Genomic DNA, 27,734 nt, shown 5'->3' on the forward strand with positions numbered 1-27,734 from the left:
TCCCAGCGTTGCGGGTTCGATCCTCGTGTGGAGCATATTCTCTGCTGAAATATTGTGGGGGTATGCTGTGGGGATTGGGCCATGTGCTCCCTCCTTCAGGTCCCTGCCGCTCGTGCACATCCCTCGATTTACCCTCCGCATGAGCCAATGGGCCTCTAACTCATGTGGAATGAGGTCCCGGTCAACCCTTTTTAAAAAAAATATGCCGGAATCTTTTGGATCAAATTATTTATATTTTTATATTATTTTTATTCAAAATAAAAAAAAAATGCCTCGAATATTCAAACTCCCCCTCCTTCCCTCTCTCTCACACAATACACACACTATATTAGATTCTTTGTACGCGACGCCCCGACCTTGACTCTCTCGCACACCTCCTCGTTTTCTCCTAAGGCTTCCAAACCAATAAAAAATTGTTTATATATATATATATATATATATATATATATATTCTTTCTCTTTCTCATTTTAAAGTTTATAATACTATAATACATAAATAAAGACCAAAGACTAAATTCATAAACATTTATATATAGATATATATTTTTTAATCCATGTACCCTGGGTTCCGTCGTAAAAACGATTTTCTCTACTTATCCCGCTAAATCTTTGTATAAATTAGTAGCTGATTCTTATTTTCATATATAGTTGGTCTTCCGAGTTGGTAATAAATCGAGTTTAAACTCGGTCATCGACTTGTGTAATGAGTTTAAACTCGATCAATAGATATAGAAGCAGGTGCGGAGCATATAAGTATTTTATTTTTAAAAATTTGTCAGTTGTGCCTATATATATTAATATTCCTTCTGTTTCAATTATATAAATTACATTTTTATTCAAATATATAGATATAAATCACAATTAGTAATATTTATTTTCAATCATTTATTAATATATATGTATTAATTATACCTTGAAAATATTTTGAAATAGATCGAACCCACCTAGGGGTGGGTTTTCGATATACCGTATTAAAAAAATTGGTATGAAAAAAATTCATATCGATACCGATATCGATATTCTGAAATTTTGGTATTGAAAAAAATCATAATAATACCGTATAGATACCCAAAAAAAATTTGATATACCAAAAAAATGTCTATATGTCAAAAAAAATTCGATACGATATCTCCGAAAAATCAGTATTTTGATTCGATATACCAGCTTTAAACTCACCCCATCTCAGTTCCGTTGGTTGCCATATAATAGAATGTTGTTAATATATATATATTTCCAAGTGAACAAAAGTTTATTCCATTTGGGTGATTCCTACTCAGATTCTTTTATTCTCTTCTTCCGGATCTCTCTATGCTGTGACAAAAACCTATTCTTCCGGTCCGACCCCATTATTATAAAACTGAGCTTAAACTCCATTTTTCTTGGCCTTATCATGCTATAAATTTGGTACTTGAAAAAAGTCAATTAAGCACAACAAATTTACTCCAAGAAATAAAAAAATCAATCCGAATGTTGATTAATAGCCTCAATCACCTTGATTTTATGGAGAACAGCCAGAGATTCCGAGATTACATAAATGCTTTAGAACAAGAACGTGGCAAGATTCAAGTTTTCCGGCGTGAACTTCCTCTCTGTCTCGAGCTTGTCACTCAAGGTTAATTTGTTAATGGAGTTTCATTATATTTTATTTTTTAATTTGTATGCTTTTCAACATGAAGATCAGATTTTGGTACCATTTTTCTGTTCATATTTACTAAATTTTTAATGGTTTTGTGGGAACTTGGCAGCAATTGCGGCATGCAAGCAGCAATTATCGGGAACAGAAAGCAATTGTAATTTGAATGTGCAGTCTTCTTGTTCGGAACAGACATCGAGTGAATTGCCAATTTTGGAGGAATTTATTCCTCTAAAGAGGGTACTTTCCAATGATTCATATGATGGTGAAGAAGAATCCCCAAAGCCCAAAAATGACATGAATTCTAAGAAATCGGACTGGCTTAGATCTGTTCAGCTGTGGAATCAATCTCCAGATCCACCCTCCAAATTGGTAATTTTCACTATTTCTTTCCATTCAAATTTAATTTATATTTTATTTCCAAAAAATATTTAAATTTTTATTTGATTATTTTTTTAAGTTGAATTTTTTTGGATTTTAATTAATTTTTTAAATTTGTCAGATTTTATGTGAAATCGGTTTCTGTTTTCTCTTTTTCTTTTTTTGACATTTTATTATTTTTTTACTTGGTGACTTGTTTCGACCAGAAACCAACTGATCCTATAAATATCGAAATTTGACAATTTACGAGACCAAAAATTTTGCTAAATGTTTTTCATGAGCAAATTCATTTATGGAAAATTGCATATATTACCCTTGTGAAATTCCGGGTTTGCTGATAACCTCTTATAAAAGTTTTTTAAGCTAATAACTCCCTGTAATTCTAGATATGTATCATGCACACCCTTTTCAGCTAAAAATAACGAAAAAATGACGAAAATACATCTGCTTAAAAAATGAAAATATTAATATTAAATTATTATATATAAGTTTCATAGTTATTTAACAAAAAATTGATTATTTTATTCAATTAAATATAAAATTATAAAAAAAAATTAACTTAATCATTTTTTTAAGTAGGGGTATTTTCGTCATTTTTTAGCTGTAAAGGTTTGCTTGCTGCATATTTAGAATCACAGGGGGTTATTAGCTTAAAAAACTTTTATAGGGGGTTATAAGCAAACCCGAAATTTCACAAGGGTAATATATGCGATTTTCCCTTCATTTATTTTGGATAAAAGTTAAGGTTTTGTTTGTACATGTACTTTAAAAACGTTTTTAGTGTTTTATAAGTGAAAAAACTTAAAGTATGTGTTTGGATAAAAGTTTGGTAAAATACTTTTTGAAAACTATTTTTTAAAATGTGTTCTCCAAGTATAGTTTTTGAAAAACACTTGAAAGATGTTTTTAGATGTTTTTAGCAATGAACCATGGAATACAAAGATGAAAAAACATGACTTTTGAAATGTTAAAATGTTTTTATAGAATAGTTGTCCAAACACATATTTATTATTAAAACAACTTTAAAAATATTTTATAAAAATTTTTAAAAAACACTTTTATAAAATTATTTTATAAGTACATGTCCAAACAGAGTTTTAATTAGTTACTTTTTCCAATCTTGGTGTTTCAGGGGGTGAAGCGAGATGGAAGTGTTGGTGCATTTCATCCATTCAAGAAAGACAAAAGTTGTGGCACAGCTCCGACTGCATCTGCACAAGTACTGCCGCCGGCTTCTGCCGGTGGCGACGTTGGTAAGGACGGCGGTGGAAATAAGAAGGAAGAAAAAGAAAGGCAGTCTCAAAGAAAGGCAAGAAGAACATGGTCACCTGAGTTACACAGAAGATTCTTGCAAGCCCTTGAACAATTTGGTGGTCCAGATGGTATGCACTAGATGTTATATAATTTTTTGAAAACAATAATATATATTTTTTCAATTCAAATTTCATTTAAATGTGTGGACTTATGTAGATGTTATAATTGTTTGAATTTTGCAGTTGCTACACCAAAACTAATTAGGGAATTTATGAAGGTTGATGGGCTCACAAATGATGAAGTTAAAAGTCATCTACAGGTTTGTGTCCCTACATTAATTCCATTATGCTTTTTTTCTTTAAATGTGTTTTTATATTTTTATATTACCTTTTCAAATGTTTCTAACTTTGTTGGAAAAGGGGAAGAAATTTTGGGTTTAGCAAGACGATCTCCAAATAATAATTCTATTCTATGCATGTTTTGCAATTAAACAAAAAGGGTCTTTTATGGAACCATCTAAAAAATGTTATTCGTGAGATGAGTCATCAACTCTGCTTATATTTACAATAAAAGTAATATTTTAATTAAAAATTAATATTTTTTATGAATAACTCAAATAGGAGACTCATCTCATAAAAATGATTCGTGAAGTCGTCTCACAAGATTTTCGTGTTAATGAAAATAACCAATTTAACTTTACTTATAAATTAGATATTCAAACAAAATTTCTGTTATACACACTTATGAATTTACTGATATATTGTATTCTAAATTTTTAGTTTAAAAGTAATTTATATCATTATGATTTTTCATATTAATTATATATTTAATTTTCACATAGAGAATGTATAAATTGATAAAATAATTCAAAATGAATGCAATTAAATTTTTTTAATCATTAAATCATGTAGCGACGAATGACGATGGACTTTTAGTTTCGTTATTATAAATATTTATTGTAATTAAAAGAATATGAAAAATAATTATTTATAAAAAATACTATTTTAAACATAATTAAAGGACCAATTACAATGTAAAAAGTAGTCCCTCGGTGCATTTCGACATCTGGGTGTGATATTATATTTGACTTGGGTAATCTCAATAATTGTGGGGATTCTGTGATTGTAAAAATAGTGACATAGAGATCAAACAATTTGAAAATATCACAGTATATCCATTTACCACATTTTTTACAAGTGTATATTATTTTTAAATGAGATAATTTTTTTGATCCACTAATTTAACCAATTTTGTGTTTTGGTATACTAGTTTTTCAATTTTTTTTTTGGTATTTTAATTTATAATTTTGAATTATTTTGGTGTAATTGCTGACGTGAGATTGGACAAGTTAACAATTTCTGATATCACGTCATCATTTTCGATGTCTATATATCAATGTTTTAAAAAGCGTGAAACGTGTCGAAGCGTCAGAGCCAAGCTTCAAACTTTTTAAGCTTAAGCACGATTACTACGATCTTAAGCGTAAAAAAACGTTTTTAATTTAAACTATAATTATAATCATCTCAAACAAATTAACGGAGTACATAATGAATAAATATAATAAATTCAAGTGTAATGCATTAATTTTTTATGAGATTCTAATTCAATTTATTTTATCGTTCATTTCATATTCTTTGTCATTGAACATAAACTAAATTAATTGGTCTAATTTAAAATATTAGTTATAAAATCCCTCAATATGTACTGCATTCACATCACCGCTATACTTAACCATACAATATTGTACATTTTTAACATTGCTAACAATCACTCACTAATAAAATCGCTAATTTTTTTATCTATTTTCGTCATATTAATCAATTTTGGTTTTTAAAAAAGTCACATTTAAGCGTATTTAACGGCACTTGACATGGTTAACTTATGTCTGACCGTTTTTTTACCGTTTTTGGCCGAAGCGAAGCACTTTGATAAAGCTTTAAGCTTAAGCGAGACTTAGTCAAGCTTTTTAGAACACTGTTTGATAGTACTCCGACGCAATAATATTGAAATCTAAAAAAACTTACATTTAGAATACCAAAATAAACTTTAAAAACTCAGTAGACAAAAAAAAAACTCAAAATGGAAAAGCCAGTGAAAAACAAAAGGTAATTTTCCTTCTTAAACTATAGAAAGAGTTAAATCATGAAGTGAGCCATATCGTGAGCAAAACATGCATTTTCAAAAATCACTTCTACTTTCTTTATAAAAAAAACTTAAAAAATCGAATTAAATAAAATATAAATCTATGTTTTTTTTTTTAAAAAAAATTCAAAATATATATGTAATCTCCTTTCTTTAAGTGAGCCATACCATTTTTATAACTAGTCAATCCTTTTTCTTTCTTTGTTTGTTTGTTTCTTTTTTGTTTTGTTTTGTTTTTTTGTTTTGTTTTGTTTTGTTTTGTTTTTTTCCTGAAACAATCCTTTCTTACAATTTAAAATTAACGACTGTTTGCTTGTTGAATACTGCAGAAATATCGATTGCACATTAGAAAACCTAACCCTTCATGTCAAAGCACAACCATCAATTCCCCACAAACACCTCAATATGTAGTGGTTGGAGGTATGTGGTTATCACCGGAATATGCTAAAATGGCCACAACCACCGCGTCCGAAGAGGCATCCGGTGGTGCCACGTCCATTGGAGTTTACACCCCTATCGCCTCACTATCTCTCCCATTTCGAGAGACCTCAGCATCTCCAAAAGAAAGACATCATACCAGAGCGTTGGACTTTAACGACGAAGATAGACTCGGAGAAAGCCTTGTTCAATCTCACTCACCAGCCACCTCCTCCTCCACCGGAACCACCAGTACTGTTTCACCGGAGTATTGAAAATATAGTATTTCGCAAACATGTGACGAAACTTGAAATCTTTAAACGTAATAATTTTGAAGGAAAAGTTCCATTTGATTTTTTTAAAAGTGTTGATCGAGACACATTTTCTATCATCCCGGAAAAATTAAAATAGCTTTTAGAGTCAATTAAGATAATATATAATTAGGAGTATCAACACTTTGCAAGAAGCTCTTCATTCGCGCACTTCGGGAATATTATTCAATTACCAAGTTCATATCCGATTACTCAAGGTACTTATAAGGCCATACTTGGAATATGAGAATGTGTTTGGAATGAGATTAGCATGCCCAACCAGGATGGGCTCTAAGCTTAGTCTTGAATTTTTTTTTTTACTCCTTAGTAATCATTTTTTTAATATATAATTTTTTTTACACCTAAGTAATCATTTTTTTAATATATAATATTAGGTCTTCCTTAGAAAAATTCATTTATATTAATGTAATATTTTCTTGATATACTCAAATACAGCACATCAAAATACTTTGTGTACGTTTTTTTTTTTTTGACGTGGGAATTCGCGGTCGTTATTTTTAGTGCGCTTTCGGTAAATTCCCGCACTAACGCAATAGCCTGCAAACTACGTTAGCCAAGTAAATTACATTGGACAAATCATGTGCGACATGCTAGTTCAAAAATATGTTGGCAGGATGAATCGAAAAGATCTAAAAAGTATTACAATAATGAAAGGAAAATTTTGTACCATAAATTTAATATTGTCAAAAAAATGGTTATTTAGGCGTAAAAACAACGTGTGCGCAATAAGTCGTCGATAAAACATGTAAATTTTATAAAAGATTAAAGACAAGGATGCCTATTAAATTCTCATAGGAGGGTGGTTTTAATTTTCAATATTTCACATGGTTTTTGTGCAAAAAAAACTCTCATATGTGTATGTGACGTTACAAATGTCTTGATCTTCTTTACTCATTATTTTAATGCAAAAAAATGTGGAATTTTTTTAAAGTATTAAACTTGCTCATGAGCACTATACTAATAGAAATTCATACAAACGCATTCAAATGATACAATTTTCATGAATCCAAACTGTATAAAATTTCTATATAAAATGATGACGTACAATTGAAAATTCCCATATGAAAACGCCAAAAACTTCCAAAATTTGTGAAAAATCGAAACCTAAACAGATCTAGTTTGGAAGTAATGTAGTAAAAGTGAATCAACTAAAATATGCATAACATAAAATCAAATGCAAAAATTTCATTGACAACCTAAACATAAGGTTCTCAGACAGCCATGTCATTCTATCTTTTCGACTCTAATTCTACTACTGATCAGCCCCATCACCATCGTTTAAATTAGGGATGACAATGGGTCGGATCTAGACACAGTCCTGTATTAAACCCGCTTCGACAGGACGGTTCTAGACCCGACTAAGCGAGTCCACAAGACGATCGATCGTGGCAGGTCTCGGGGTGATAAGTTCATGTTTTATATAATTTATTTAATTTAAACATCGGTGAATTGATGAGTTTTAATGGTTAAATATATGTATATTTATAGTTATTAATTATAGCTTTTTAATTGTGTATAAATATAATTTAGCGAGATGAGTTAAAACGATGGAAAAAGAGGGGTTCACGTAGTTTTGGGAGTCATTTAAATATATAGATTTGATCTTGTTTTTAATTCAATGAAAGAGTTTCTTGACTTTTTAATTTAGTCAAAGGGTTTCAATTTAAGGGTAATTTGATCTTTTCATTATAAATATATTTTTTTGGAAAAAAAGACTCATATCTCGTCCTCTCTCTTTCTCGAGTTTTGAACTCTGCTCATCTCTCTCGTCCCTGGTTTTGACCACTACACCACCAATGTTTTTATTTATTATTACTAGCAACAAAATATATGCCAATCGAAATCGGTCGAAAAAGGAGTGAAAATCGATCAACTCCAGACGAGGTATTTTCAAAATCAACCAAATTGGCTTGGTGGACCCACCCAAAGCTTGGGTCGACCCAACCTTTGGGTGGGTCGACCAAGCTTTGTCTACCCAAGCTTTGGTCGACCCAAAGCTTGGGAAAGGGTCGACCAAGCTTGGGTAGACCCAGAGCTTGGGTCGACACCCAAGTTTGGTCGACAGCTTGGGTTGACCAAGCTTGGGCTTGGGTTAACCACTTTGGGTTGATCACGGTGGGTCGATAATCTATTCTATCTATTTTATTACCGCTGATAGAAATTGATGGTACGTTTCGTATGTCAATAAATAAATTAAATTGCATTTTTGCTCCTCAATTTTGTTTAAATGTCAGGTAAATATGCATTTACCTAATATTTTCACAATTTAAAAAATATATATTTGAAAACACTGAACGTGGGTGAGAGCCAAAATTTTATCGGAAATATTATCCCTCACAAATCACAACCCCCATGATCTTATCTAAGGCAACCAGTGACGCCCAAGGCTGAGGAGGTGGGGAGTGATCGCCTGTGCCAAGAGGTTGCACGGACAATGAGCGGCTTCTGGTAGGCTTCTAGGCGGAGGAAGACATGAATGAACCGATCCGGCCAAAATGAGACCGTGTAGGTATGGGACTGCATAGTTGAGGAGAGCTTAAAAAATTTTATATGTACTACTCATATCAAGAAGGTGCATCTTCTTTTCGGGAGCTCATCACATAATAAGTCCAAATTTAAACGTGCTTGACTTGAAAAAATTATAGGATGGGTGACCCCTGGGAAGTTTTTCAGGGTGCGTCTGAGTGAAGATATAAGTACATTGGAAAGACCCGCCTTGATACAATGGGTCGTTACAAATGGTATGAGAGCCGACCTCTCTTAGTATGATATGGTTCGGGTACAAACCAAGCTAAAGCTAGTGGGCATGTGACGCTCGTGGCTGAGTAGACGGGGAGTGATCGCCGGTGCCAAGAGGTTGCACGGACAATGAGCGGCTCCTGGTAGGCTTCTAGGCCGAGGGAGACATGAATGAACTGATCTTGCCGGAATGAGAGGGATTTTGAGACTGTAGGTATAAGACTGCATAGTTGAGGAGAGCTTAAAATATTTCATATGTACTACTCATATCAAGAAGGTGCGTCTTTTTTTTTTTTTCTAGATCTCATCACATAATAACTCCAAAGTTAAGCGTGCTTGATCTTGGGAAAATTATATGATGGGTAACCCCCTGAAAAGTTTCTCAGGGTGCGTGTGAGTGAGGACATAAACACGCTGGAAAGATCTGTCTTGATACAGTGGCTCGTTACACAATCGCCTATTTTTTTTAAATTTCTCATTAACCTCTCTGGTTCGTTTGAAGTTCTTCTGCACACCATTTGCATATTATTTTTCCGCTTATCTCGATCTGGCCACACCATTTCCATTTTTTGAGGTAATTTTCGAATATCTTACTTCCCAATCTGAATATCATCTACTTAATGCATCTATTTGTAATTTATTGTTTAAGTGTTATTTGAATCTCAATGTATCGTATCTTAATATGTTGTGGTTCGTGTATTCCAGCCAAGGTAATGCCTTGATTTTTTTTTTACCATGGTTTATAAGTTAAAACATGTAACAAGTGTTCGATGAATTTCTGTAATAAGAAATATTTTTATTTTGTTCGTATCTATAATTTATTGTTCACATATTATTTGAATCTTAGTATGCAAAATTTACTTTAATCTACTTTCGTTCTTTGATTTTTACCATGTTTTTTGAAATACGCGTGTGTAAGCAAAACTTTAATTTGTGTTTCACTCTCTGGTTCTTATTAAAAAAAACCTGTGGCTCATTAATTTTTTATTTTCACACTTCAAAAGTATATTCTTTTGATTTTTTTTTGAGTACAAGTACATCGGATATCAAATTACATCAAATTATAACACTAAAGAATGGAATTGCACGCACACAACCGACGAGACCTAAGCATGGATTCGAGACGTGCTTGTTTCGAGAAAATAAACTAACTAAATCAACCTAAATAAATTAGAAAACTAACACGCAGTCAGCGAAAATCGAACCTGAGACTTCTAGGTCTCAGGGTCTCAGTCTTGACCACTAGGCCAAGACCTCATTGACATATTCTTTTTGATTTACTATGAAACTATAAATATCAGGAGTATTGCTGGATATTGCTGCAGCTTTTGCTTCCAATCAAAGGCGGCCAGTATGAGTTGTCATTCTAACTAATCCAGCAAGAGGTAGACAACATTTGATTATTGTTTGGTTCTTTTGTGTTTTGATTATTGTACAATATCAAAACTCGACAACTTATTTTTTCATAATATTTTAAATTCATGATTCATGAATTAGAAAATTCTCGAGGACGATTTTGCAGCAATGTTTTCCGCAGCTATTTACACGATAGAATCTACACTTTCATTTAAAAGACTTTTATCTTTTTGAAATTAATTAATATATATTGGTCGTACATGTTTTTTTCTTAATGAAGTTTATTGCATAATTTTTAGAACGCTAGCTTGGTTTAATGAGTAAAAATTTCTTTTTGGTTAATAAACTTCGTCGGTTAAAACTCCAGATTAGAATAACCATGGTGAAATACTAAAATTTCATAGCAAATTATCATTCATGGAGTTTATTGATCAGTATTCTTTACGAGTCTTTTTTCTTCCCCTTAAATGTGATATAGTTTTTACTTCATATTTGTTTGTAAATGTTCCTCCTATTGTTTTCACTTCAATTTGAAGGAATCTTTGCACGGATAAGTAAACGAAAATTGTTGCAATAACTAATTTCATTTTCATAATATACACAACACATGTGCTTTGAGATTTGGTTTATCTGATTTCATCATTTAATTGAGTGATATGGGTCAATTTTTTATTAAATTGATTTGAGTGATACATCATAACACATTTTATCTTCTTCAAATTTTTGAAAAAGTGTTACTAAAATTTAGAAATTTAAGAGCTTAATTGGACATGTGATGAAGGATTTGTTATAATAATTGTAGTGACCCTGCATGGAATCACCTACTAACAGGCAACTAATAGCATGCATTAAAATTAGTACAGCAAAATTTTTAAACAGAGTAAAAACGTGCGGAAATATAATCCATACTTTACATAACAGCTTAGTAAAACATATCCAAGCTTAAATCTGTAGTGATACAACCATATCGAAAAACTTAAAAGTAACCATTATACAGCTAGGCAAATCCTGCTGTATAAAATCCCCTGAAAAGCTCCGGCTTCCTAGTCCTGCCTCGAACTACCGGCTCCGTCCATCCTGCGACCTGCCCATGGAATAGGGTGTCCAAGATAACAACTAGGACGTGAGTGCTAACGCCCAGTACATAGACATGAGTAAACATATGTATATGATGCATGCAACATGATGACTGGTAAATGGTCATCTGAAAAGTCATGCTCAGTACTGGCGCCACATAAGTGCTGCCACCGCACGGATCAACCTCTGGGTGCAACCACACTCGTCTAATACACCAGAGTAGTCAGACATACATGTCCCTGCCGTCGCGGTACTCTCAGTGACAGACTATCGAGTATAGAGCTGAGCGGCTCTATAATCAGGTATAACAAGGTATAGGCTCAACGTGTATATGCACATGATATATGAATATAGAAAACGGTAAAACATACATCATGCCACATAATAATGCCAAATAAATGCAATATATAAACATGTATACTCGCTGGCAATCTCAGTCAATGTGTATGTACCTAACACCGAAGTCTGAACTAAACTAGAAAAAGACAACCCCTAGCTGTCCTAGGTCAACTCCCGACCCGACCTGGTCTCAAGCCCGACCCGACCCGACCCGACCTGGCCTCTTGGTCCGACCCCGAGCTCTTCCTTCCCGGGCTATTCCTTCCCGAATTCCCGAGCTACTCTTTCCCAAGCTCCCGAGCTACTATTTTCCGGGTAACGATATGAAGTGAGATGGAAGTGATGTGAAAAATAAATGAATCCCCAGCTCCTATTTATAGACAAATATTTGGGGTGATCGGGATTCTTGAGCTGATGTCGAGACGTCCGAGCTCCTATAAGCACGCCACGTATCAGATGCTTGAGCTGAGTCACTACCATTATTGACAGCTCATGCTTAGGCACCAACTGTCATTCATGCAAGCGTCCACACACTTGCCTGCCTGTCCTGGAGGGTTCGGGCTTCCCTATTAGCAGTTTGGGATTCCCTAGCAACAGGTTGGGATTCCCAAGCAGCAGGTCGGGATTCCTTAATAGCAGTTCGGGATTCCCTAACAGCTTTTCAAACTTCCTTAGTAACGAAATTCCCTAACAGGGTAATAGCAGAATTCCCTAGCCGTAGAATCCCTAGCAAGAGAATTCCCTAGCTAAAGAATCCCTAGCTATATAATCCCTAGTAGCAGATTCCTTAGCTGCTCATGTTTCCCTAGCTGCTCATATTCCCTAGCTATATAATCCCTAGCAGCAGATTCCCTAACTGCTCATGTTTCCCTAGCTGCTCATATTCCCTAGCTGCAGTTCAGCAGCTCAATAGTTCAGTAGTTTAGACTGGACCCTTAATCATGATTATCATATTATTATCTTAAAATAGAATCTGGGTTACTACATTCTCCCCACCTTTAGATATTTCGTCCGCGAAATAAAATCTAAAGACAAATTAAGATAACAATATGAAACAGAAAACCATGTCTTATTACAACAACGGTAATTACATCTTTACATGGTAATTAAAAGTACAAAGCAAACAACTCAGGATATTCTGCTCGCATATGGCTCTCGGTTTCCCAAATTGCTTCCTCAACGCCTCGGCGCTGCCACTGTACCATCACAAGCGGTAACTTTTTCCTTCCTGTCTAGAATACGGAGTGGTCGTTCAACATACGGCAGATCTGGCTCTAGCTAAACTTCAGAAGACTGAATCACACGTGATTCATCAGCTATGTACTGTCGAAGTAACGACACATGAAAAACATTATGTATATTGGAAAGAGATGGCGGTAACGCCAAACGATAAGCAACATCTTCGATCTTCTCCAGTATCTGGAAAGGTCCAATAAAACGAGGTGACAACTTGCCTTTCACACCGAATCTCATCACCTTCCTGAAAGGTGATACTTGCAAGAACACATATTCACCAGGCTCAAACTGCAATGGTCTGCGATGAATATTAGCATAACTGGTTTGTCTATCTTGAGCAGTTTTGATTCTTCGCTTGATCAAATCTACCTTGTTTACAATCTGCTGCACCAACTCAGGACCCTCGACTTGTCGTTCTCCTACTTCATTTCAGAATAACGGAGTACGACACCGTCGACCATACAATGCCTCGAAAGGTGCCATATCAATACTACGATGATAACTGTTATTGTAAGCAAATTCGATCAAAGGTAACTGATCCTGCCAAGATAAACCAAAGTCCATGACAGAAGAACGTAGCATATCCTCCAACGTACGAATCCTCCGTTCTGACTGCCCGTCAGTCTCCGGATGATATGCAGTACTTAAACTCAGAGTGGTGCCCAACGCCTGCTGAAAACTACCCCAGAAACGTGAGGTAAATCGCGGGTCTCTATCACTGACTATGCTCACTGGAATTCCATGCAATCGCACTATCTCCTGGACATATAAGCGTGCCATGCGATCATAAGAATACTCCCGGTTGTAAGGAATGAAATGTGCTGATTTTGTCAGACGATCAACAACGACCCAGATAGAATCACACTGACGTGACGTCATAGGCAAGTGGGTAACAAAATCCATAGTCACGTGCTCCCACTTCCATTCGGGAATCTCAAGATTCTGCAGTAATCCACCTGGTCGTCGGTGTTCAGCCTTGACCTGTTGACAAACCAAACATCTTGAAACAAATTGATATACACTCCGCTTCATCCCTTTCCACCAAAATCTAGTTCACAAGTCCTTATACATTTTCATGCTTCCAGGATGAATAGACAATCGACTCCTGTGAGCTTTAGAAAGAATATCGTTTTTGAGCTCCGCAACATCAGGTACAACCACTCGATTCGATAAGCATAATAAACCATCTGCCTGATAATGGAATCCAGATGTATTAACTCCATTGGCTAGACGTTCCAAACGCTGAGTCTTATCATCAGATATCTGAGCATCTCTGATCCGAGAATACAATGTTGGCTCAGATAGAATAGTATACAATCGAATCCCATTCCTCCCTTTCTTATGCTTGAGCGTAAAACTCAATGAACAACACTCTTGAATCATATGAGATACTTCACTAGTCTGAAGTGCAGAAAATCTCATCTGTCGACTCAAGGCATCAGCAGTAAGATTAGCAGAACCTGGATGATATTTGATTTCGCAATCATAATCCTTCAGAAGATCCATCCAGCGTCTCTGTCGCATATTCAACTCTGCCTGAGTGAATAAATACTTCAAACTCTTGTGATCCGTGAATATCTCAAATTTCTCGCCATAAAGATAATGTCTCCAAATCTTGAGAGCAAATACAATGGCGGCTAACTCGAGATCATGTACTGGATAATTATTCTCATGTGTCTTCAACTATCGAGAAGCATAGGTAATAACATGTCCATGCTGTGTAAGAACACATCCTAACCCCTGACCAGAGGCATCAGTATAGACAACATAACCTCCTGATCCAGAAGGTAGAGCTAGCACAGGTGCAGTAGTAAGACGTTTACGCAGCTCGTGAAATGACTCCTCACAATCCGAGGACCATATGAAGGAAACATCTTTCCGAGTAAGCTGAGTCAAAGGCCTGGCCAACTGTGCAAAATTCTCGATGAACCGACGGTAATAACCCGCTAGACCCAAGAAACTACGAATCTCAGTAATCGTCGTCGGACGAGACCAGTTCAGCACTGCCTCTATCTTACTAGGATCAACAGATATTCCTTCACTAGAAATCACATGACCGAGAAACACTACCCGATCAAGCCAGAATTCACACTTGCTCAATTTCGCATACAGCTGCTTATCTCGTAATGTCTGCAACACAATCCTCAGATGCTGTGCATGCTCATCCTTGTCATGAGAATAGACAAGAATATCATCAATGAAGACAATGACAAATCTATCCAGATATTCTCGAAATACCTGATTCATCAGATTCATAAAGACTGCCGGTGCATTCGTCAAACCGAATGGCATCACCAGAAATTCATAATGCCCGTATCTGGTTCTGAAAGCAATCGTAGAAATATCTGAGTCTCGTACCCGCATCTGGTGGTATCTCGATCTCAGATCTATCTTGGAGTAAACGGAAGTACCCTGTAATTGATCGAACAAATCATCAATTCGTGGCAAAGGATACTTATTCTTGATGGTGACACGATTCAGCTGCCTGTAATCAATACATAATCGCATCGATCCATCCTTCTTCTTGACAAACAAAACAGGTGCTCCCCACGGAGAAACACTCGGACAAATATATCCCTTATCAAGCAGATCCTGCAACTGCTGTTTCAATTCCCTCATCTCTGACGGTGCTAGACGATAAGGTGCTCGGGATATAGGCGTAGTTCCTGGTACTAGATCAATACCAAATTCAACATCTCGAACCGGAGGAAAACCAGGAATCTCATCAGGAAATACATCAGAAAACTCGCTGACAACCGGTAGCTGATCGATACCCGGACTACTCGTGGACATATAAACTGCATAAATGAGGTAGCCCTCCCCACCTGACTCCAAGACATGACATGCCTTCAGAGCCGATACAAGTGGCATCGGAGTTCGCGCACCCTCACCATAAAAGTACTAGCTGTCACCCTCATCCGGATGAAACTGTACCAGACGCTGATAACATTCCACAGTAGCGTGATGCAAAGTCAGCATATCTATTTCCAAAATAAAATCAAAATCTGCCATCGCTAATATCATCAGATTAGCCGATAACACATTACCCTCAAACTCTAGAAGGCAACCCATCACTAGACGCTTAGTTACTACCTCCTGCTCCAGCGGAGTAGATACAAATAAATCCATATCTAATGATACATAAGGTAATCTATGTCTCTTAACAAAACAGCTAGAAATAAAGGAATGCGACGCTCCAGTATCAATTAAGACAAGTGCAGGAATACCACATAACAGAAAGGTACCTGACAACATGCGATCGCTTCCCTTCGTAGCCTGCTCCTAAGACAGAGCAAATACCTGCCCTTGAGTCTGTGGATGGTAACCAGAAGATGTGAGACCTCGGTTCTAAACATCTAATAAAGGAGTAAACTAACTAACAAGCAAGGAAAGGCCAAGAGTTCTGGAGTTCAACAACTAAACCAAAGTCGAGAACATGCAACAACAATATAACGATGAAGTTCGATAACTAAACATGTTCTAACATAAACTAGATTGACATGCTGAAATCGACTTCTAGACCAAGTCTCACTTCTACATCTTTCCCTCGAAGCTAACCATGCCTCTTCTGACTTGTTCCTGACCCACCTGTTGCCAAGTACACAAATAAAACAAAGCAACAGCCGGATAACCGGTGAGAATGATAATCCCAGTAAAAGCAACATATCAAGTAATACAACAATAAACATGCTTTCAAGACAACAACGTAATCAATAACAATGAAATAAAATGCATGTCTTTAAATCGGGATATCAAATCTGATAAACGAGGGATTGCTGCTGTGCTTTTGGGATCCCGAGGATGAGATCACGTGACGACTCACCGACTCTCCCAATCGAGGTGGTGCCACGTATCCCACTCCTCTAGACTTTGAGCAACTATAATGAGTATGCTAGCACTAGGCGAAATGACTACGACCTATGCCACTCAATTATAGTTCCCAAACGTCTAAACAAAAAGGGCTATTCTTCCCGCTGAAATCAAAGTTGGCTCAAGATGAATGCATAACAGAATATAAAACATAGCCATATAATAAAAGCTCAAGCAATTCAACAAGACACAAGTTCCTCATGCTAGAACAAGTGTAGATGCAAGTATGTGCTTTTAAGGGAAACTCGAGAACCAACTATCCCGAGTATGCTATCCCGCTATCGATGACTGCTTTTACCTTTCAAGGCAGTAGTTCCAACTTCTGGGAAGCTACAACAAAAGATTGTATCAAAGTCTAACCAATCTAAACAACAACAACAAGGCTCAAGGTAATTCTCTATACCGTTCTTCGTCCAAATCTCTGAAACGAACAAATGCTGTTAACCCTGGGCTTGACAACTCCAAATGAATCTGTTCAGATACAAATCAAAGATCAATAACCATGATCAACTTACAAGCCAAGTTCAACAACTCAAAAACGGTTCGAAATCCCAAAACTCAAACCGACGGCATAACGGCTAAAAACTGAACAAACCGGAAACGCAGACAGCAGTTCATTACCGATATCAACTCAATTCAATGCTAATACAACAATAACAAGGCAATCCCAACAAATCTCAAAACCCACATTTTCAAAAATGGTTTCCAAAAATCATAACAATTCCGAACGTCGCTCTATTTCAAAACCGACAGATAATAAACGATCAGAACTCTGTCAAGAACAACATACTCGAATCTCGAACGATTCTAACGACATCCAAAAACTAGAATGTATCTGATCGTAGAGAAACTTACGGTATAACGGAGCTCTCGCTGCAGTGATCACTAATCTGCCTTCAGAAATAATTTCCAACGGACGGATCGAGCTCGGACTGGATTTGAAAGCTCCAAACTCACGTTTGGCTCTCTAATGGAGGTTGGAGGTGTGGAGAAGGAAAGGAAAAGGAGAAGGAGACTATTCTCAATCCAATCAAGTTGTAGATAATATATAAAAATCAATATTTGCGTTTTAGTTCCTGAAATTTTCAAAATTTGCAAAAAGGACTCTGATCAAAATCAAGTCGGCTCGTGAACTCTGCAATCTCTGATTAACTAAAATAAACTCATTTAAGATAAAAACAGGGCGTTACAATTCTCCCCCACTAAGAAGAGATTTCGTCCTCGAAATCAACGAGAACCACAACTCATAAGATAGAATAAAGAACTAAAGACAGTAAGAAGAACTCACGTCATCCGAATAACTCCGGAAATCGCTGTCTCATGTCAGATTCTGTCTCCCAAGTCACTTCCTCGACTCCGTGACGGCTCCACTGCACTTTCACCAACGGAATCAACTTGGTTTTGAGTTGCTTTTCTTTCCGATCAAGGATCTGAATCGGTCGTTCAAAATAGCTCAGAGTCTCGTCTAACTCGGCTTCATCAGGCTGAAGGATATGAGAAGGATCTGGATGATACTTTTGCAGCATAGAGACGTGAAAAACGTCGTGAATACTAGATAAAGATGGAGGAAGCGCAAGTCTGTAGGCAAGATCGCCTATCTTCTCGAGAATCTCATACGGACCGATGAATCTCGGAGATAAATTTCCTCTCTTCCCAAATCTAACAGTGCCTCTGAAAGGTGAAATCTTCAAAAAGACTCGGTCTCCCTGATCAAAACTCAGAGGTCTACGCCTGACATTCGCATACTTCGCCTGCCTATCTTGAGCTGACTTCATTCTGGTCTGAATGATCTTAACCTGCTCTGCCATATCTCGAAGCATTTCCGGCCCCAAATCTGGTGACTCGGACAAATCATCCCAAAACAGCGGAGATCGACATTTCTTACCGTACAATGCCTCAAAAGGCTCCATACCGATACTCGCTTGGAAGCTGTTGTTGTAAGAAAACTCGACAAGAGGAAAAGAATCCTGCCAACTAGTGCCAAAGTCTAGCACTACCGCTCGCAGCATATCCTCTAACGTCTGGATAGTCCGCTCTGACTATCCATCGGTCTGAGGATGATAAGTTGTACTCAGATGCAATCGAGTACCAAGTGCCTCCTGAAGACTGTGCCAGAAGTGCGAAGTGAATCTAGGGTCTCTGTCTGAAACGATCGACTTCGGCACACCATGCAATCTCACAACATTGCTAACATACAACTCAGCCATCTGATCATGATGATACGTCATCCTATACGGAATAAAACAAGCAGACTTCGTCAATCGGTCGATCACTACCCAAATAGCATCGCATCCTCGAACGGATTGTGGTAGCTTTGTGACGAAATCCATGGAAATGTGATCCCATTTCCATTCAGGAACAGATAGACTGTGCAACAGACCTCCTGATCTCTTCCGCTCTGCTTTCACCTGCTGACAATTCAAACACCGAGATACAAACCTAGCTACGTCGCTCTTCATACTCTTCCACCAAAACTGAATCTTCAGATCGTTGTACATCTTACGACCTCCAGGATGAATACTAAACCGACTGCAATGAGCCTCTCGGAGAATACGCTGTCTCAACTCCGAAATATCAGGCACAACAACACGGTTATTCACAAACAAAACATCATCTCTAACCTGGAATTCAGACGGATGTCCCGATCTAACTTTCTCTACTGAAATCTGAATGCTCGGCTCAGACTTCTGTGCTTCTCTGATTGCAACAAACAAATCCGGCTCGGCTTGAATAGCTAACACTCTGATAGTCTCCCTATCTGTTTCAAACTCTAAACCAGAAGTGCAACAATCATCGATCAAATGAGAAACATCGATAGTAGAAAGAGATAAAGAACAAAGCTTTCGGCTCAAGGCATCTGCAACTGCATTAGACTTCCCCGGATAGTACTTGATTTCGCAGTCGAAATCCTTCAACAAGTCCAGCCATCTTCTCTGTCTCATATTCAACTCCTCCTGTGAAAACAAGTACTTAAGACTCTTATGATCAGAAAAGATCTCGAAAGACTCACCATAAAGATAGTGACGCCAGATCTTCAGAGCAAATACAATCGCAGCTAGTTCTAGATCATGAACCGGATAACGAGTCTCGTGCGGTTTCAGCTGCCTCGATGCATACGCTATCACATGCTTATGCTGCATAAGAATACAACCCAAGCCTCGGTTAGAATCATCACAATAGACTGTGAAACCTCCAGTACCCTTCAGAATAGAAAGAATTGGAGCACTGGTCAGTCTCCTCTTCAGATCAACAAATCTAGCCACACATTCTGGAGTCCAAACAAAAGGCGCATTCTTCTGATTCAGCTGGGTAATTGGCTTGGCAATAGACGAGAAACCCTCGATGAAACGACGGTAATAACCAGCTAAACCCATGAAGCTTCGGATCTCCGGCACTGAAGTAGGTTTAGGCCAATTCATAACCGCTTCAATCTTGCTGGGATCGACAGAAATCCCATCTTCAGAAATAATATGACCGAGAAATAAAACTCGATCTAACCAAAATTCACACTTAGACAGCTTGGCAAACAACTGCTCAACTCGCAAAATCTGCAAAACGGTCCTCAAGTGCTCTACATGGTCAGTACGGTTCTTCGAGTAGATAAGAATATCATCGATAAAGATAATGACGAACTCATCTAAATAACGCTGAAAGATACGGTTCATCAAACCCATAAAAACCGCTGGAGCGTTAGTCAAAACGAACGGCATGACTATAAACTCGAAATGATCATACCTCGTTCTGAATGCGGTCTTAGGAACGTCTTCCTCTCGCACTCTCAACTGGTGATAACCTGACCTCAGATCAATCTTAGAGTAGACAGAAGAACCCTGCAGTTGATCAAAAAGGTCATCTATTCGGGGTAAAGGATACCTGTTCTTAACTGTAGCCTGATTCAATTGGCGATAGTCGATACACAGCCGCATAGAACCATCCTTCTTCCGAACAAAAAGCACAGGAGAACCCCAAGGCGATACACTAGGTCTTATGTATCCCTTGGCAATCAAATCCTCAAGCTGCTCCTTCAACTCTCTCAATTCAATAAGTGTCATACGATAAGGAGCTTTTGAAATAGGTTGAGTACCTGACACTAAGTCAATACTGAATTCGATTTCTCGAATAGGTGGCAAACCAGGAACATCTTCCGGGAACACATCAGCAAATTCTCTAACCATCGGTAAATCTACCAAAGCTGTGCTAGATTTCAGTACATCAACTGCATACACCAAAAATTCTTCTGCACCTTTCTGTAGCAAATGAGTCATAGATAATACTGAAATCAAAGGAATTCTAGATCTAGAACCCTTACCAAAGAATTTCCACTCGTCTGCCATTTCAGGTCTGAACCTGACAACTTTCAGAAAACAATCGATGGTTGCCCTGTACTTGGTTAAAGCATCTATACCGACAATGCAATCAAAATCTGACAGTCCAAGTACAATACAGTCGAATTCTAACAAATTTCCTTCAAAACACAGTTCACAGTTCCTGACTAATCTGACAGAAACAATTCCTCCACCCAAGGGTGAAGTAACAGCTACTACAGTAGGCAACAACTCGGTAGGCAAAGCATGCAATAACACAAATTTCTCAGAGATAAAGGAATGGGAAGCACCTGTATCTATCAAAACATGAGCAGAATAACCAAAAAATCGAACAGTTACCTGCTATAACATCATCTGGTGCTGCCTGAGCCTGATCCTCTGTCAATGCAAAGACTCGTGCCTGCTGTCTCGGAGGTTGGTTCGCACTAGAGTTACCTCCCTGTCTGTTCTGCTGCTGAGGCTGGAAAGAGTGAACTGCAGAAGACTGCCTCTCGGGTTGAGCTATAGGTCGAGATGAACTCCCACTCTGAGCTCGATCTCTAAAACGTTGAGGGCACACCTTAGAGAAGTGTCCCGGTTGCTGACAGGTATTACAATTACCGAAGACTCCCACACACTGATCCGGTGAGTGTCTTCCTCCACACTTGCTGCAGTACAAGGATGATGATCCAGAACTCTGCCCTGAACCAAACTGTCTGGAACCACTGGAACTAGACGAACTGTTCCCCTACCTTTTGAACTGTTTACCTCTTGCCTTGTACTGATCCTTTCTGTTTCCCCCACTGCTACCACCTTCATACCTCTGCTGCTAGTTCTGATGCTGAGGTGGCTGATTCTGATACTGAGATGGTTGGTTCTGATACTGCCTCTGCTGCTGAGGTGCCACTTGATTACTTCTTTGCCTCCACAAGCCTGATTATGCTCCCTTTGCGTGATTCATGACATCCTCAAAGTTGTTAGGCCTGTTGGTGTTCACCAACGTGAAGACATCGGGGTTCAAACCATTGATAAACTGATCGGCCTTAGCTTCTTCATCTCCGGCAATTAGGCAAAATGCAACAGACTATCAAACTTAGCTACGTACTCTTCAATGTTCAGATTCCCTTGTCTCAGATTGGCAAACTCTGCTCCCTTATCTTTACGATACGAGATAGGGAAAAACCGCTTATAAAACTCAGATTTAAAAAGAGTCCAAGTAACTTCCGTACCTCTACTCTCCATTGCTTTCTTTGTCATGATCCACCAGCTCTTAGCAACCCCACGTAGCTGATGAATGACTAACCTGATTTTGCGGTCATCTGTGTAATCAATGGAATCGAACAGCTGATCAATATCATCCAACCAACTCTCACAGTAAATTGGATTTTCTGAACCCAACAATAACGGCGGATTGAACGACTGAAACCTCTTCAGCAAGGTTTCCATAGGCGTCGCTGTAGCATCCATCTCAACCATTTCAGTACTAGCTTTCTCAGTTGTAGGAATAACTGGCGGTATGTTTCTGTTTATCACTCGACGAGGACCCATCTGATAATCAAAGGTTAGGACACGAGATATCTCAATCGCTACAATCAGTTCCCTTACAACCGCTTGGAATACCGGATACCAGTCGATAACAGAAACAATTATATCTCAAGTAGATCATGCTTTATAAATTAAATCACATAACCATGTAATTCAATAATTCTCAACAATAAAGCATGCTCGCATGGAATTAAGTACACAGTTAATTAATTCAAACACATGCGAAGAGCCAATACATGCAGACTTGATCTACCCCGCTCACTCTAGTTCGACCAAAGACCTCGGTTCTAAACATCTAATAATGAAGTAAACTAACTAACAAGCAAGGAAAGACCAAGACATTTTTTTATTTTTTTTATAAGGGCCCGCGCGGCCGCACCTCATCAGGCGCGGCCGCGCACGGCGCCCTGGCTCATGCGCGGGAGTGCCCTTTCGAGGCGCGGGCGCGCATGACCCCCTGCCCGGCAGGCGCGCAGGCGCGCGCTAGGATGTGCGGGCGCGCCTCCCTGGTTTCTCCGGTGCTGGAATTTGCCAAAATCAAGAACATCAAGCCATACAATATTCCGAATCATAAACATACGTTACAAACTTGATTCCTCAAATTAAAACATGAGTTTTGGAGTTCAACAACTAAACCAAAGTCGAGAACATGCAACAACAATATAACTATGAAGTTCGATAACTAAACATGTTCTAACATAAACTAGATTGACATGCTGGAATCGACTTCTAGACCAAGTCTCACTTCTACATCTTTCCCTCGAAGCTAACCATGCCTCTTCTGACTTGTTCCTGACCCACCTGCTGCCAAGTACACAAACAAAACAAAGCAACAGCCGGATAACCGGTGAGAATGATAATCTCAGTAAAAGCAACATATCAAGTAATATAACAATAAGCATGCTTTCAAGACAACAACGTAATCAATAACAATGAAATGAAATGCATGTCTTTAAACCGGGATATCAAATCTGATAAACGAGGGATTGCTGCTGTGCTTTTGGAATCCCGAGGATGAGATCACGTGACGACTCACCGACTCTCCCAATCGAGGTGATGCCACGTATCCCACTCCTCTAGACTTTGAGCAACTATAATGAGTATTCTAGCACTAGGAGAAATGACTACGACCTAGGCCACTCAATTATAGTTCCCAAACGTCTAAACAAAAAGGGCTATTCTGCCCGCTGAAATCAAAGTTTGCTCAAGATGAATGCATAACAGAATATAAAACATAGCCATATAATAAAAGCTCAAGCAATTCAACAAGACACAAGTTCCTCATGCTAGAACAAGTGTAGATGCAAGTATGTGCTTTTAAGGGAAACTCGAGAACCAACTGTCCCGAGTATGCTATCCCGCTATCGATGACTGCTTTTACCTTTCAAGGCAGTAGTTCCAACTTCTGGGAAGCTACAACAAAAGATTGTATCAAAGTCTAACCAATCTAAACAACAACAACAAGGCTCAAGGTAATTCTCTATACCGTTCTTCGTCCAAATCTCTGAAACGAACAAATGCTGTTAACCCTGGGCTTGACAACTCCAAACGAATCTGTTCAGATACAAATCAAAGATCAATAACCATGATCAACTTACAATCCAAGTTCAATAACTCAAAAATGGTTCGAAATCCCAAAACTCAAACCGACGGCATAACGGCTAAAAACTGAACAAACCGAAAACGCAGACAACAGTTCATTACCGATATCAACTCAATTCAATGCTAATACAACAATAACAAGGCAATCCCAACAAATCTCAAAACCCACATTTTCGAAAATGGTTTCCAAAAATCATAACAATTCCGAACGTTGCTCTATTTCAAAACCGACAGATAATAAACGATCAGAACTTTGTCAAGAACAACATACTCGAATCTTGAACGATTCTAACGACATCTAAAAACTAGAATGTATCTGATCGTAGAGAAACTTACGGTATAACGGAGCTCTCGCTGCAGTGATCACTAATCTGCCTTCAGAAATAATTTCCAACGGACGGATCGAGCTCGGACTGGATTTGAAAGCTCCAAACTCACGTTTGGCTCTCTAATGGAGGTTGGAGGCGTGGAGAAGGAAAATAGAAGGAGAAGGAGACTATTCTCAATCCAATCAAGTTGTAGATAATATATAAAAATCAATATTTGCGTTTTAGTCCCTGAAATTTCCAAAATTTACAAAAAGGACCCTGATCAAAATCAAGTCGGCTCGTGAACTCTGAAATCTCCGATTAACTCAAATAAACTCATTTAAGATAAAAACGGGGCGTTACAGAAGAACTCTGTGGTGCTGTTTGCTGATGTGGAAAAGTAAAAGCCTGAGATCCAACCTGTGATCCCGATCCACTAGCAGAACCCATGCGCTGAGGACAATCTCTCCGCAGATGTCCCTGCTCACCACAAATATAACAAGCACCAGTAGCCTTCCGACACGAAGCCGCAGGATGCTTCCTACCACAGTGGCTGCAAAATTCCTCCTTCTTCTTCTTCTTCCCGAAACGAAAAGTACCTCGTGAACCACGAGAACCAGACAAAGTAGTAGTAGTAGTAGTAGAAGAAGACATAGGCCCAGATTGCACAACAGATTGAGCCATAGGCCCAAGAGATCCACTAGGTTGTCCTGGCATCATCAACAGTGCCCGCCTATTGCTGTTCTCCACTTGACGGCAACGGTTCACCAAAGTCTCATAAGATGTCGGATTATCACATACGACAACTTGTGAGTAGATATCTTGATTCAGTCCTTGCAGAAAGATATCATACTTGGACGCATCACTGTCATTGATATGAGAACTAAAAGGTAGCAGATCAAGAAATCATTGCTGATATTGATCAATAGTCATTGATCCTTGCCTCAGAGTCAGTAACTCCATAGATCGTGCCTGTCGAACAGTTGGAGGAAAATACAGTTTCTGAAACTGTTGACAGAAATCCCCCCAAGTCACCTGTCCTCTCTCAGTACGTGCCTGAGTAGCTTTGGCATCTCACCATAAACGTGCTCGATCCTCTAGAACGAATTCTAGAACTTCCAGTTTCTGCTCCTCAGTGCAATCGAAAGCTCGAAACGCACTCTCGAGTTTAGACATCCAACCTCTTGCCTGTTCAGGATTCTCACCTCCCAACAAGGGTTTCGGTCCTACTTGCATGAACTTATTAATAGAGTAACGACGTCTACCCTCATGAGGACGATGTCGATCATCTTGATGGCGATGGTGATTATGATCCACCTCCCTGGCCAACACTACCATGACTCTCGTCAGCCATATCCTGAAAAGAATTGCACATTAAAATCCCAAATGCGCAATAATTACTTAAGATGAGAGTAAATCCCAAATACTAATACCAAAATCCATGCATGCTCTGATACCAAAAATGTAGTGACCCTGCATGGAATCACCTACTAACTGACAACTAATAGCATGCATTAAACTTAATACAACAAAATTCTTAAACAGAGTAAAAACGTGCGAAAATATAATCCATACTTTACATAACAACTTAGTAAAACATATCCAAGATTAAATCTGTAGTGATACAACCATATCGAAGAACTTAAAAGTAACCATTATACAGCTAGGCAAATCATGCTGTATAAAATCCCTGAAAAGCTCCAGCTTTCTAGTCCTGCCTCGAACTACCGGCTTCGTCCATCCTGCGACCTGCCCGTGGAATAGGGTGTCCAAGATAACAACTAGGACGTGAGCTCTAACGCCCAGTACATAGACATGAGTAAACATATGTATATGATGCATGCAACATGATGACTGGTAAATGGTTATCTGAAAAGTCATGCTCAGTACCGGTGCCACATGAGTGCCTCCACCGCATAGATCAACCTGTGGGTGCAACCACACTCGTCTAATACACCAGAGTAGTCAGACATACATGTCCCCGCCGTCGCGGTACTCTCAGTGACAGACTATCGAGTATAGAGCTGAGCGGCTCTATAATTAGGTATAACAAGGTATAGGCTCAACGTGTATGTGCACATGATATATGAATATAGAAAACGGTAAAACATACATCATGCCACATAATAATGCCAAATAAATGCAACATATAAACATGTATACTCGTTGGCAATCTCAGTCAATGTGTATGTACCTAACACCGAAGTCTGAACTAAGCTGGAAAAAGACAACCCCTAGCTGTCCTAGGTCAACTCCCGACCCGACCTGGTCTCAAGCCCGACCCGACCCGACCCGACCTGGCCTCTTGGTCCGACCCCGAACTCTTCCTTCCCGAGCTATTCCTTCCCGAATTCCCGAGCTACTCTTTCCCGAGCTCCCGAGCTACTCTTTTCCGGGTAAAGATATGAAGTGAGATGGAAGTGATGTGAAAAATAACTGAATCCCCAGCTCCTATTTATAGACAAATATTTGGGGTGATCGGGATTCTTGAGCTGACGTCGAGACGTCCGAGCTCCTATAAGCACGCCACGTATCAGATGCTTGAGCTGAGTCACTACCATTATTGACAGCTCATGCTTAGGCGCCAACTGTCATTCATGCAAGCGTCCACACACCTTCCTGCCTGTCAAGGAGGGTTCGGGCTTCCCTATTAGCAGTTCGGGATTCCCTAGCAACAGGTCGGGATTTCCTAGCAGCAGGTCGGGATTCCTTAATAGCAGTTCGGGATTCCCTAGCAGCTTTTCAAACTTCCGTAGTAACGAAATTCCCTAACAGGCTAACAGCAGAATTTCCTAGCCGTAGAATCCCTAGCAAGAGAATTCCCTAGCTAAAGAATCCCTAACTATATAATCCCTAGCAGCAGATTCCCTAGCTGCTCATGTTTCCCTAGCTGCTCATATTCCCTAGCTGCAGTTCAGCAGCTCAACAGTTCAGCAGTTTAGACTGGACCCTTAATCATGATTATCATATTATTATCTTAAAATAGAATCTGGGTTACTACAATAATTCATGTATTTCTTTTTATATCTTGTTTGCACATAAAATGGCGAATTTTGTGTGTTGCGCAGGCGTGCCAGACACGTGAGTGCCGAAATGAAATAAAAATAAAAAATAAAATCTAACTTTTAAAATCAAGCGAATGTGAGCCCCGGTTTCATCGTCGGTCTCAATTCTACCGGTTAAACGCCAAAGAACATAA

At 38.4% G+C, this 27,734-nt stretch overlaps 1 protein-coding gene across 1 annotated transcript; it reads left to right on the top strand.

The window, feature by feature from the left end:
- Positions 1 to 1,286: 1,286 nt before the first annotated feature.
- On the top strand, positions 1,287 to 6,152 carry LOC140884727 (transcription factor HHO3-like). The gene is made up of 5 exons (XM_073291574.1): positions 1,287 to 1,612; positions 1,746 to 2,005; positions 3,147 to 3,396; positions 3,511 to 3,587; positions 5,740 to 6,152. Exons 1-5 carry the CDS (start codon positions 1,468 to 1,470, stop codon positions 6,100 to 6,102), a joined length of 1,095 nt encoding a protein of 364 aa, XP_073147675.1. The 5' UTR covers positions 1,287 to 1,467; the 3' UTR covers positions 6,103 to 6,152.
- The last annotated feature ends 21,582 nt before the right edge of the window (positions 6,153 to 27,734 follow it).

Source organism: Henckelia pumila, chromosome 2 (assembly GCF_033568475.1).
Source record: "Henckelia pumila isolate YLH828 chromosome 2, ASM3356847v2, whole genome shotgun sequence".
NCBI classification, from domain to species: Eukaryota; Viridiplantae; Streptophyta; class Magnoliopsida; order Lamiales; family Gesneriaceae; genus Henckelia; species Henckelia pumila.